General features: G+C 47.2%; 1 protein-coding gene across 3 annotated transcripts; it reads left to right on the forward strand.

The window, feature by feature from the left end:
• Window positions 1–3,882: 3,882 nt before the first annotated feature.
• FAM124B (family with sequence similarity 124 member B) lies at window positions 3,883–11,271 on the forward strand. Of its 3 annotated transcripts, none has more exons than XM_032697498.1 (4): window positions 3,883–4,267; window positions 4,847–4,873; window positions 5,767–7,134; window positions 9,189–11,271. In XM_032697498.1, exons 3-4 carry the CDS (start codon window positions 6,406–6,408, stop codon window positions 9,816–9,818), a joined length of 1,359 nt encoding a protein of 452 aa, XP_032553389.1. In that variant the 5' UTR covers window positions 3,883–4,267; window positions 4,847–4,873; window positions 5,767–6,405; the 3' UTR covers window positions 9,819–11,271. The 3 variants fall into 3 exon arrangements, with proteins under 3 accessions (XP_032553389.1, XP_032553392.1, XP_032553390.1); XM_032697501.1 differs by having other exon boundaries at window positions 5,815–7,134; XM_032697499.1 differs by lacking the exons at window positions 3,883–4,267; window positions 4,847–4,873 and having other exon boundaries at window positions 5,697–7,134.
• Window positions 11,272–13,005: the final 1,734 nt, after the last annotated feature.

The following is a 13,005-nucleotide window of genomic DNA, read 5'->3' on the forward strand; positions in this document are numbered from 1 at the left end:
TGACAGCATAATATTTCTCCCTCATTCCACACTAAGGCAGTGAGGTTCAGGCAGGTACTTCTGGTCCTTCAGTCTTCTCAAACACAATCTGACCTTTCTTTTCACAGGTTTTGCCTGCAAATAAAATCTTGCCAATGGGGTGTGACTGTAACTAACATAGCAATATCTGCCTGGGTCTCTAGACAGCCTGACAGTCTGCCTGCTTTCAGCAGCTGTTTGTCCTAAAGCAGGAAGCATATTGCTGTTAAGGAGAGATGGGCTTGTTTCACCTTCTTGAGGCTTGGAACTACTGACCTGGATTAGCTGTGGACAGGACCAGGAAGTTATCTGGAGAGGTGGTGATCTGGGAGCCATGTAGTCCTGTCTGCCTGAGGGAATGAAGGGGGATCCACCAGTAGATGCAACTTCCATCCCCTGTTTATGAATAACCTTTTAGCAGGCCTGTTCTTGGGAGGAAAAAGTCACAAAGGGAGGCCCTGAAGTCCAAAGTAATGCCACATTAGAGCCTGCTGGTGCCTTACTATGGCTCTTGATTTTATGTGCACCTTTTCCTGTGCAAAGTTTGCTAGAACATGCCCCAAATCCCAATAACACCTGAGCTTCTTAGACCTTGAGAACCACTTTGCAAATACTTGTTGGATGTTTGGAGCTTGCTTCTTTTGAAATTCTGTTAAAGATGAGGCTAATAATCTCCTGCAGCTTGTCTGTCACAGCATTTGGTAACAACTTAATTATGCAAATCTTCAGTTCCAACATAATGCGGGATCCAGGCCAAGACTGGGTTTTTCTAATGAGAATTTGGGGTGGTTTATTCTGTATCTCAGGAAAGGTTGTCTTCAGGAAAGGGAGTAATTAGAAGCCTTCACACTGCGTAGGTCAGACTCGCTCCTTAAGCTGGAGCTTGGCTGTGCTGGCGAGCTCCCCATCTCCTGGGGACCTGCTCTTGTTAGCGCTCGGCAGGGAGCAGCTTCACTCAGAGGCTGCTGCCGGCCTTCCAAGAATTTTGCTTTGAGTTGTCTTCAACAATGCTAAACGTTAAGCTGATTAAACAAACACTTTGCTGGGCCGTGCAAGTCTCGGTTTTGTTTAGATCTGCCTGTTTTCTTTTTCTGGAAAGTTTCTAATTGAGGTGTAATTTATATAAAAATTGCTGGGTTAACTCTTTCAGAAATGAGTCCCTGAAGCAAGGCACTTATATTCACGTGTAGGCAAGCTGACTCCCACTTTGTGCCACACTGACCTGGACCTCATCAGTGTATGTAAGTGTCTGAAGGGAGGGTGCCAAGAGGATGGATTCAGGCTCTGCTTGGTGGTGCCAAGCACTAGGACAAGAAACAGCAGGCAGAACCTGATGCACAGGAAGTTCCACCTGAACATGAGGAAGAACTTCTTTATCGTGTGAATAACTGTGCACTGGAACAGGCTGCCCAGAGAGGGCGTGGAGTCTCCCTCACTGGAGATATTCAAGAATATCTGGATGCAATCCTGTGCTGTGTGCTCTGGGCTGACCCTGCTTGAGCAGGGAGGTTGGACCAGGCGACCCACTGTGGTCCCTTTCAAACTGAACCATTCTGTGATTCTGTGATCTCACTTTGTTATCAAATACTCATTTCTGATATAACCTCCAATTGGCTCATTATGTTTAATGTATCCTGGTTTGGGTGCATGGAGTGCTTTGGGTTTTTTTGAAATATTTTAGACAAACTGGAAACCGAGGGAAAATGGATCTGTGTGCAAGTGCCCTGTAACTGGCTGAGGACACATAGCCCAGATTTGGGGGAGCTGAATACAAAAGCCAGTCAAGGACATGGGCCTTTTAATTACACACTTTTTACTAATAGAAAGTTATCTCTGTGTCTCAGTGCTCTCTCAGCCTTGCACTTGCCCCAAAGTCTGTGTTGCTTGAGGATAACTTCTCTGCTTTACTTTTGTTAATGTAGTCACTAAGTGTATGTACAGGGAAAACACGGTTTAATCCTGATGTCCCTCTGACAGCATGCACTGTAGTGCCAGGAGGACGCCTGTTCCTCCGGGCACTGTGGCTGAGTGTTAAGAGGAACCTCTCTCATTTTAGTTTACATTTTATCTCCTGTGAGTCTTGAAACTCTGCGTTGTCCGTGCATCTCCCAGCGCAGTGTTTCTCACGGCAGGAGTCTCCAGTCGCAGTGTCCCGGCGATGGGAGGAGTTGCAGCCTGTGCCGAGGTGCTGCCAGGCTGGAGCTGCTCCCAGCCGAGGGGCAGCGCTCCCGTAGCTCGGCGAGGTAAGACAGGCTGCAGCCTGCAGCAAGCTCCCATCACCTTCTCCCCTCTATAACTGTGCTTTGTTTCCTTTTATTATTTGTGTGTGTATGTGCTTGGATCCTGACTCGCAGTGTGTGGTGGAGCTCTCTCTGTATTTTCTATGTCTGCTGACAGACCCTTGCTGGATTCCTGCTTTTTTGACAGCTGGTTAAAAGGAAGAGAAAAGAATCGTTTGAGAGAAAAGTCTACTTAAATAAAAGCAGTAGGTTAGATGGGGTTTTGCTCTTTTGGTCATTGGCTCCTAACTTTCCTCCAAAGTGATGATGAATTGGAATCACAAGGTTTGGAGCTAGACATAAACTCTTTGGAAAGATTATTGCAGTCCAGTAAGGCCTTAATCCTGATTTTTGTCTCAGTACTGTCTATGTTGTACATAATTGTCATCTAGCAGGTTAATTTAGTGGTTCTGTCCTTGTTATAGGCAGAGCTTGAGATAGGTGTAAAACAAAAAAAAAAGTCTTCTTTTAAAAGAAGTTAGGAAGCCCAAGTCATGGCATGTATTTAATGAGGCCTTCTCCCAAGGCGCTCTAGGTAATTCTTACCCAGTCTCTCTCAAGTTAATTATGTTCTAATAATCCTAATAAAGTACCTTCCTTACAGATGTTACTATGAACTTATTAAATCCTGTGATGCATCATCAGTCTTGGTGGTGTGAGCTAGAGTGAAGGGCTCTGAGCAGCACAGAGGACGAGGCACAGCTTAAGAATTCATTATGAAAAGGAATTTTTAATTATTGTGCTGTGCCTTTCCACGGTGTAGTATTTTAGATGTACAGCAGACAGTGTTCTCTGAGCCTTTGCACAATAAATGTTTGCTAGTTGTTTACATTTGGACTTTATTTTGTGCAGGGCTTACCAGTATATGTATTAGTGCTACATACAAATACTCATATTTGACTACTTCTTACACCAAGCTGGACTGCCCCAGCAGCTTGTAGTGTGTTCTGCTCTGTTACCAGTCCCTTCCATGTGGGAATGGGGCTCCAATATATTTTTTTTAAGTACCATATCAGAATTATCCTCCCCTCCTCCCCTCAGCAAAGTGACTTCTCACATAAAATTGCACTGCTATTTTTCTAATCTCTTGAAGAAATCTTTCTTGGCGTGTTCTGTTGGTCACTATGAATAATGTGCTTTTCCGTTTGGCTGCCAAACTGGAATGCTGGGGGAAGGGGAAGCAGAGAGGAAGTCAAGGACTCGTTCCATTCAGGGATCGGGGTGAAATCAGCACTTTACTTTTCTTACAAGATCCAGCAAAAGCCAACACTTTGTTCTGATGGCAGTCAACCCTTTTCCACCCAAGACCTCCTTGGTGCCTCTGAGAAAAGCAGTGGGCAGAAGGTCTAAACTCACCAGGCTGCAGCAGTGAGGGCCATGGCACCCTGGCTTTATCCCAAGGTTTAGGGGCCAGGGGGAGCCATGGATTGGAGATGAAGTGAGGACATGAGAATCCCCTTGTCCGAGGCTGAGGAGCGTGGATTTGATCCCTTTCCCATGGGCATTTAGAGGGCAAAGCAAGTGGAGGAAGAGCAGAGTGCTCCTGTGCCAGACGGTGCTCAGGGCTGCCCTCCTCTGAGGGAGGATCAGGTAAAGACTGAGGTGCAGTTCATCTCATGCTCCACAGGATAGGAGTGGTGGCTATTCCTGACCTGGAGCTGCAGGAGAGCTGAGAACCAGCCTAAAACTGTTCTCCAGTCAGCTCCTTCAGATGGAGTTCAGAGTTGAGATTGTTTCCCTGTCCCACCCCAGCAAGCGCAGAGGAAACAGATGGTGGCAGGGATCAGGATTTAACCCTTTTTTTGTGAATAGGCTCAGTGTTTTGGCTGTTGTAAAATGTGGTGATTATCGAAGTGGTTGGCAGCTACAGGAGACGTGCTGCTCACCTTCAGCAGTCTCTGTGGGAGGCACCAGCCCATCTGGAAAGCAATTTGGCTCCCTGGCTACAGTGGGAGCTGGAGAGTGATTCGGTTTGTGCATTGCTCCCTAACCCCCATCCCTCCCGGCTCGCCAGCCCTTACTCCTCACGACTGCTTTGCAAGGGTTCACGTTACAAATCCTTTATCACCTTCACCACAGGGCTGGAGCTGCCCCCCCACCGGGATTTTATCCAGCGGATTGGAGCGGGGACGGGGCTGCACACCATGTGAGAGAGCAGTTCGCAGGAGGAGGAGTGACAGGGTCCTCAGCCCCATGGGAGAAGGGGGAATGCAGGGCAGGTACAGCCCTGGTGATCACAGGGGAGATCACCTGGGGAGGGAGCAAGGTGCAGGTGGGGGGAACCTGCTCACGGGAGTCTGTAGCTGCTTCCAGCTGCAAACCAAGCCCTGCAGAATTCCCCTTCACGTGCAGGAAGGCAGATGTCTGCCTGCCCTTGCCCTGTAGCAGAGTTGATGAATCATTTCCCTTTCCATATTTTAGTGAAATTGTGTTGTTCAGAGCTCATCTGGAGCGTTTTAATGTTTTGAGCACTTGCACTCTTCTCTTCACTCTCTTCCTGCAATTGTCTGAAGGCTTGATTTTTAATTTTTTTGTGTCCCTCCCAACAGGGTTGTTACTTGCTCAAAGTGTGGCAGGTGGGTGCAAATTAATTTTTTTCCTCATTTTCCTAGACAATCTTTTTTATTTTTGTTGTACACCGGTGTTAGTGCAATTTTTAAAGCATAAATGTGAGATTCTACCAGTGAGAAGGATCTCCATAAAGGAAACCAAGGATGTGCTGCTTGTACCTTTAGACCTTGGAGATTTTGCTCACTTGAATATGAAGTTAGTCATATTAAAAAAAAAAACCTAGTTCAGTGTTTTGAATAACAGACTTATTAATGCTGGGAGTTCTGCACAGGGAACCACTGCTTTGTGTGCTTGGCTGTTTGAGAGGGAAGTTGGCATATCAGCAGAGAGAGATGTGCTGCTCTTAATTAGATGGAGCTGGATACACCATCAGAGGCCCTGGTTTTGATTTTAATACTGGCTGCAGTGGGAGCAGTTGTGTATAGGAAATGGGGGTTGGCTTGACTTGTCTGTGTTGCTCCTGGGTTAGCAAATAAGGAGATGAAGGGACAAGGTGATTTATTGTCCAGTCACTAGAAGAAGCCTGGAAAGAGGTGTATTTTCAGCATTCCTGTTGCAGCTTACAGAGTAAGCTAAATTAAGTACCAATAGGTAAACCCAAAGAACGAGGCAAAAACCTTGGACTTTGCTTAAGGTTGCTGATTACATGGGTGTCTCAGCATTTAAAAAAAAAAAAAAGTGCACTTGAAAGGGGGAAACCTGGTAACCAGCTTCTATGGGCTATGTACAATAACCCAGGACCTGGTTTCCAATTAGGCACCAAGCTACCTGTGTTGTGAAGGGCGTAACTAGGAGTCCAGGATTTTTCCCAAAGCTCCTCTTTCCTAAGGCTGATCTATATCTGCCCTTATTGTTATCTGTTGTGTTCACATGGTTGGCTTTTTTTTTCTTTTGTTAGTCTGCTTTCCTTCCTCTTTTTAAAGAATAGCTTATCTGTATGCCCCAGAAGGGTGTGACTCACAGAGATCACAGGCCTTTTACAATGAGCCAGAACCAACCTGCTGACTACAAGAGAATGTGCTGAGGGTTTCAGCCATGAGTGCCATGACTGTACGGGGATGCACACTGGTGGGACTCGGCCGGATCAGGAGCGTCCACTTCCACTGCTGACAGGCAAGTCCACTCCCAGCACCACCCTGTCTTGGAAAAGCTCTGCTCTGGTGTCTCAGTGCTGTCCATCTCTGCTGCCCTGCGCTGTGAGGGACAGGGGCAGCAGGACACAGAGCTGTTTCTGGACACTTTGGTCATGTGTGTACACAGTGACCAGAGCTCCAGTCCTGGGAGTCAGAAATGACCCTTCACCTGAGCTGTGATGTGACGTGAGTGACCTGGGACCACTCACTTAATGCCTTGTCACTCTTCACCTGCCACCTCGTGCATGTTCGCTTTGCTTACCCATGGATTTCATTTGGTTGTTGCAAAGCCAGTAGAAGTCTGAATTCACTCTGTTCAAGTCTTAGAGTGCACCCTTGTACAACAGTAGGAGAGGGAAGGCACCGATTTGTCTGGTTTTATTTTTCTGTCAGGAGGCTTTGCAATGGATGACAGAGCAGAGTCTCTGATGACTGTGCATCTTCTTGCCCATTTGGGACACTCATTTCTTCTGCAGCAAACTCTGGATCGGCTTTTGGAGTGGATCTGCCTGGACATTCGCCTTTTCCTGGTGTCTGAGCGAATTACTCCACTGAAATACTATGAGAGGTATCGCAGGCGAAACTGCGGCTTTCCCGGAATATCTGTTCTCCTCTTTCTACACGAGGACTTGGGAGAAGAACGGATTTTCCAGGTCCATGAGCAATTCCAGCATCCACCCTGGCGGTACCAGTGTGCCCAGATTACTAATGGGCAAAGCCACCCCTATGCCCCAGCTCACCAGGACTTCTACGCCCTGGATGACCGGCTGCCTGTGTGGGGCATCAGGCGGGTGCACTGCGGCCCCGAAATCCTGCGTGTCACCCTCTACTGCAGTTTTGATAACTATGAGGATGCAGTGAGGCTCTACGAGATGATCCTGCAGAAAGAAGCAACTGTGCAGAAAAGTAACTTCTCTGTTTTCGTGCTGCACACAACCCAACACGTGGCCGTGCAGCTCTGCCTGAAGCAGCTGCCCATCGGGGTGGCTGCTGAGCCCAGGGACTCGTCAGCCTTGCAGTTCAAGGTGCAAGAAATTGGGCAGCTGGTGCCCCTCCTGCCTAACCCGTGTGTTCCTATCAGCAGCACCAGGTGGCAAACACAGGACTATGAAGGAAATACAATTCTGCTTCAGGTATGTGTCTGTGGTGCTCTGACAGAAGGGGGTTTTTTTTGTTTGGTTTTTTTTTCAAGGAAAGCAGGACTGGTTCAAAATGGAAATTATGATTTTGCTTGTCCATGTTTTCTTTTGAATTTGCGAGCGCAGTAATCAGTGTCTGCCAGTGCTGTGATGCTTTTAATAAATACAAGCACTGAGCCTTGAAATGTTTTTATACTGTTAAATTAACCTCATTACTGCTTGCTTGAAATGGAGAGTATTAATGCTTTTTAGAGCAGGCTAGAATAACATCTTCCCTGCCTCAAACAAATGATCATAGCAGCCTAGTCTTTTTCTGACAAGTCATTGCAGCATAAATGTTTTTGAAAGCAGATTTTTGGCATCGAAAAACAGAAACCTTTTAAGTATAGTGTTGATACAACATCGCCTGTAATAGATAGTGTGAGCTCTTGAGTGAGTTGCAGTTGGGCAAAAGTGCTGAAAAGATGTATCACAGGAAATCTCTCCCTTTTCTGTTCAAGTGTGCAGCCCAGGGGTTATATGAATGCAAGTAAATAAAAAGACAAAGTCTGTGCTGAGATGATATGTACTAGGAATTATACATGTGAGCAGGAGGGCCGTTTAGCTCAGTGTGCTTTCTTTCAGTCGTAACAACCCCTCCCAGCTCTCATTATTTTTTCCTGTAATTTGGGGGTTAAATTATTTGCCCATGCTTTTTCTTTTTTCTTCCAGGACTCATCTATTACAGATAAAGTTAATTTCTCTGTTCAGCCTATTTTTATGCTACTCTGAACACTAATCCTCAGGGCTACTCTGAACAGTAATCCTTGCTGCCTCATTCAGTATCACTTTATAAGCCAGTTTTTCCCCTTCTTGGGCTTCACAAGGCCCTGGGCATCTTCACAAAGCTTTGAAGTCCTGCCTGGAGCAGGGGACTGGGCCAAGTGACCTCCAAAGGTCCCTTCCTAAATCACTCTGTGGTTCTTCCTGCTGTAGATGCAAGGTCTTTAAGCTGACAGTTGTACATGAATTCACTGGCAGGAAATTCAGAAGATTTTTTTGGGATGTAGCCATGCTGCACTATGCTCCTCACAAATGAAGGTGTAACCCACTTGAACTTGAGGATGTATCTTGTGTCCATGCTCCACGCATCAGGCTGGGAGCCTAGTGTGTGACATTTTAATCTGCAACTCCTTGGTTTATTCTGCAAATCTTTATTCTAAGTACCTGCAATTTACCCCCCTGCCCCAAATTTCTGTCATATTGCAAAGGGTCTACTCATGGGCTCCACATGGAGTTGTTACTCCCCCCTGATGCCAGCTGTGGTAACTCCTTTTCAAGCGTTTATGAAGATTCCCCATGAAAACGTGAATTTTTTGTATCCACATCATACTTCGGCAAGGACTTCCCCAGGTCTGCTGCCACCTTTCTTTAGCTGGAACTGTCTCCAGCTGACTTCATTTTGTGGCCTCTTCTTCTTGCATTATACAAGATCCTTCAGTTTCTGCAGCTGGCTCATGGTGTTTTCTCCTCTTCCTCCTAAACTGGTTTTTGTCCAAGATTTAAAATTCCCATCTTACCTGATTGTTTCTTTACCGTGCTTGCAATTACCCTTGTTGTGCATTTCTGATCATTTTCAGCTCTGCAATGGTCTGCTGTGGCTGCAGGTGGTCCTGCTCTGGGACCAGAGCTACTTCGTGCATAACAATGTTCTCCACTCTGCTAGGAATAATTCTAAAGATTTCATTTGCTTTCTAGACTGCTGTCAGGCACTGGACTGATGCTAACACAGAGCTGTCTGTCACAGAGATGAGACCCCAGTTATGGTCAGCTCACGACCCAGCGCTTTGTATGTGAAGCTGGGGTTGGTTTTCTCCATGTGTATCACATTATCTGCTTTGTTTCATCTGCCATTTCTTAGGCTTGCAAGACTCCTGTGCTGTTCTACTGGGGCTCTGACTGACTCACATGCAGGTGACCCCAGCACAGTGAGGCTGGGTGAGAGCATCATCACTTGGTCAAGCTACAACTATATGTTAACAGGGCTTTCTCTGAATTTTCTTCAACAGGTTCAAAACAGCTCCAAGTACCTTGAAGCAAACATTGGGCTTTCCCATCAGCATAATAATACGGGCAGTAGAAAAATCCTGCAGGACTTTGTCCCGGCCCCTCTCCCTGGAACGCAGGGAAATCCTGGGCGGAGACGCCAGGAAGTCAGAGCTGTGAAGGGTAAAACAAAATCTGACCAAAATGAAGTCCTTGCTCCTGAGCAAGCCGGCGGTGACCTCCACAGGCACTTCTGCTCTTCGCACAGTGTTCCAGCGGCCCGGTGGTGGTGGGATGCCCCGTCCCTCCGCAGGCAGGTGAGCAGCAGGATGCGGGCTCCTCCCCAGGAGAGCCGCCGCCGGCGGGCGACAGAGACCAACGTCGACAGCGGGCTCGCCGTGGTGAGTCCTGGGAGTGGCCGCTGCCCACTGAACCACTTCTCCAGGGCCCTGCGGAGCAGCCTCCTGCAGCTGCAAGCCCCCACGGATGGGGCCGGCAGTGCCCTGCCCTCCCAGGACGGGACTCAGCTGCCGCTTGCCGCAGCCGAAAGGAGCCAAGGGGCGGGACAGAGAGCTTTGGGCTTCCACTCCCACACACCACAAGCCGGTCCTACAAACAGAGCAGAGGACGAGGAGGAGGAATTCTTTATATGACTGAAAGCAAACATGCCAGATGGACTCATCCTTCCCAAATGACAGCAGAGCACTTTTGGGCGTACTGTGCCTCCTTGTGCTGTGACTGCTGCTGCTCAGTGTACCCCTGTAGCTGTGACATCTCAGTAGCGGATGCATCGAGATAGACACTAACTTTCCATGGACAGATGTTAAGGAGGCTGGAGGCAAAGCAGGAAAAACAACACAGTATTTACATAAAGTTTGGGGGTTTTTTTAGTGCAGAATAGATTAGGGGATTATTGTGCAATGAATAGGAATAAACCATATGACTGCTAGAGCTGTTCTAAGATGCTAAAAAATAGCCAGTGACATCTTCAGATGGGGTTTGAAGGTGCAGTTTCCCTGAGCTGCCCAAGCAGCTGGATGCCCCCAGCCATGGGGACTCACTCTGCCTTGCCAGGACATACTGGGACAAGGTAGTGGCATGGTCACAGTGGTTATGCTGATTTTCCTCTGTGTTCCTTCTCACTTCCCCTGTTGTTGGTATTTAAAATCTACCAATGTTGTCAATTTTATGCAAGATGTGAAACATAGGAGTGTTTTTTTAAATATTTTTCAAGAAAAACATTTCTAGTGAGATCTTTTCCCCAAATTAGCACAGCACACACAAAAAGCAAACGCTTGCAGAGAAGTGCCAATAAGACCTGCTGTTGCCTATTCATATGACACTTAGCAAAATAAACCCAGCAACAGGCCAGGCTTTGTTAGACCAGTGTGCAGTTATCAGCAGGCAATCCCAACTGGGTTTTAATTAACAGAAGATAAGAGAAATTAAGAATCTTGGAGGGAATTGCTGAGTGCTGGAGAGTAAAAGGGACAGAGGAAATGAAGTAATGTTTCAGCAACAGATGCTGAAATAACTCTCATCTTGATCAGCAGTTTTCTCAAGTAGTATTAAATAAATCCCAAAGGAAAAGAGATGGGAAAAATATGATAGAGAAATGAAATTATTCAAAGAAAAGCCACATCTGATAATACTTATCTTCCAAAGAGTACAATAACAGGTATTTTCTCCTTTAAATATATCTGAATTCTGCTATACACAAGAATGTGAATTTGTTTGGAGAGTGCCTTCTCATCACCTCTTGGCTCAGAATTCAAGTTTGACAGGCAATGGCTTCTTGTGGCCTGAGGAGAAGCAGGGGGCACCCTTCCTGCAAGGGGGTTCCACAAATTTTATGGGTATTTACATGCACGTGTGCCAGCTGGGGACAGCCTGGGCTGCACTGCACAGCTTCCTTACCTGCCTCTCTGCTGCTGGTGGGCTGTGCAGCCCTGTGGGGCTGGAGAGTGATGCCATTGCTGAGTGTTAGCTCAGGATTTGGGAGAAGTTTGAAGGCACAGCCAAGTTGGTCTGAAGAGCTTTGGGGGATATAGAGCAGTCCCTACTCCAGGCCTCCATGCCCTCCCAGCTGGTGCTGCCTTGCAAGTGATGCTCCTCCATGTTTTCACAAGCTCTGTAAGAATTTTGGACTTTTTAATAAATCATACTGTGGCATTATACATCTACGAGGGTGATTATTTAATCTTATCTAGCACACTAGAAACTCAGCCAGGGCTTTTCAGAGCTGGAGAAAATGTCTGGTCAACCAGGGAGGCAGCCAAGAGGGGACCTTGCAGGTGGGCTGGCTCTCTGGGCTTCCTCTTGTGTGTGTGAGGGAGGGCTGGGAGGGACAAGGAGAGAGGAGGGGGACTGGAGCAGGGCACTGATATCTAAACATGGGGATACAGCCCTGACAATGGGCACAGACAGGGTAGTCATGAATTCAGGAATAAAGGCAGAAGTGGGATTCCTGGGAGAAACAGCTTGAAAGAGATATTTCATGGCCTTCTCTCTACTCCCTCATGCCAAAGGTACTTCAGGGTGACTGTTTAGCATAATCTTATTTTACCTAAGAGAAAGAGGGTGCTTAACAGGCACCTTCAGGTCAGAATCTTGCGTAGGGGAAATGCTCCATCATTTAAAACAGAAAAGAGGACAATGATACAAGTTTGACCTGCCTGCAATAGATCACAAGTGAAGAGCTTTAAGTCAAAGGAAAACTGCTTGGAAAATACTGCTTTTAACAGTGAGTGTATAAAATACATGTATTTTAAATACAGGATATACAGCATTTGCACTAGGTATGTGAGGTGTCAGAGGGCACAATTATTCCGTGGATGGATTCAGTATTGGAAGGCAAAGATTCACATTTTCCAGACTGTTCATATCTCTGCAGATTCTATTTTATACTTCTTCCTTGCATACTGTGCCATTTCTTTCAGGTTTTTAAAAAAGGCCAGTAAGGAGTGGGGGTTGGCAGGGGTCTGCTGGAGCTCTGTGTCCCAAACACCGAGCAAGGAGCTTCCAGGTAAGCAGCCAAAGTGGGTGGATGCACGAGGTGTGTGGGGCTGGCAAGGCTGGCAGCGAGCTCAGCTGGGGCTTCCCATCCCATGTGCTGATCCCAGCAAAGCACACCAGGGAAAACAGCCTTGGTGGGAAATTGAAGAGAGAGTTTTAAAAGTTACACTTAGAGGTATGGCATCACAGCCCTGAATGAAGGGAAACACAATGGGGTTTTACCTTTCGTATGTGTCATGCTTGATATAAATGATTCAGTCTGGTGGAAACGACTCTGACCTGGCTCTGACCACTGGGGTAATGGTGCTGTGGACACCAAGCTGCTGATTCCTCTGATGGACCCCTTGATGGACAGCAGCCAAGGTGGTCAGTATTGGTTGACACCCTGTAACCAAGGTTTTAATTTTGAGCTGTGCACTTTGTGAGGGCGGTGGGCACCCAGTGATGTGTCAGGCAGTGTCACACCCAGGAGTGGGAGCATGATTCCAGGACTCCTGTGAGCCCTACCTTGGGTGACCCCATTGCCAGGAGGGAGCAGAGATGCTGCCATGGCTGTGATCACAAGGGGGGATGGTGAATAGGCCCAGTCTGAAGGGAAAGGCTTTTCTGCTGAGTCAGTTGCACAGTCTGGGTGATGGAGGGAGGAAATCCGTTCTTGCAGGAACAGGGTGTGAGCTGAGAAAGGGAGCTTTGGGCAGCAGGGATCAGGGGAAGCAGGAGAGTTCGCTCTGGGTCACCTTAACATAACTGCAGAGGTGATTGCTGTTGCTGGTTTTGTTTTGGCCTCTGGCTACAGAAATTGTGTTTTTTGTCTCCTCTGAAGCA

Source organism: Chiroxiphia lanceolata, chromosome 10, assembly GCF_009829145.1.
Source record: "Chiroxiphia lanceolata isolate bChiLan1 chromosome 10, bChiLan1.pri, whole genome shotgun sequence".
Classification (NCBI taxonomy): Eukaryota; Metazoa; Chordata; class Aves; order Passeriformes; family Pipridae; genus Chiroxiphia; species Chiroxiphia lanceolata.

What these genes read in the sequence shown, in the direction of transcription:
- FAM124B (XM_032697498.1), top strand. Translation starts at nt 6,406, where the DNA reads ATGGATGACAGAGCAGAGTCTCTGATGACTGTGCATCTTCTTGCCCAT. An exon ending in GAAATACAATTCTGCTTCAG is followed by an intron (nt 7,135 to 9,188) that starts GTATGTGTCTGT and finishes TTTCTTCAACAG; the next exon opens with GTTCAAAACAGCTCCAAGTA.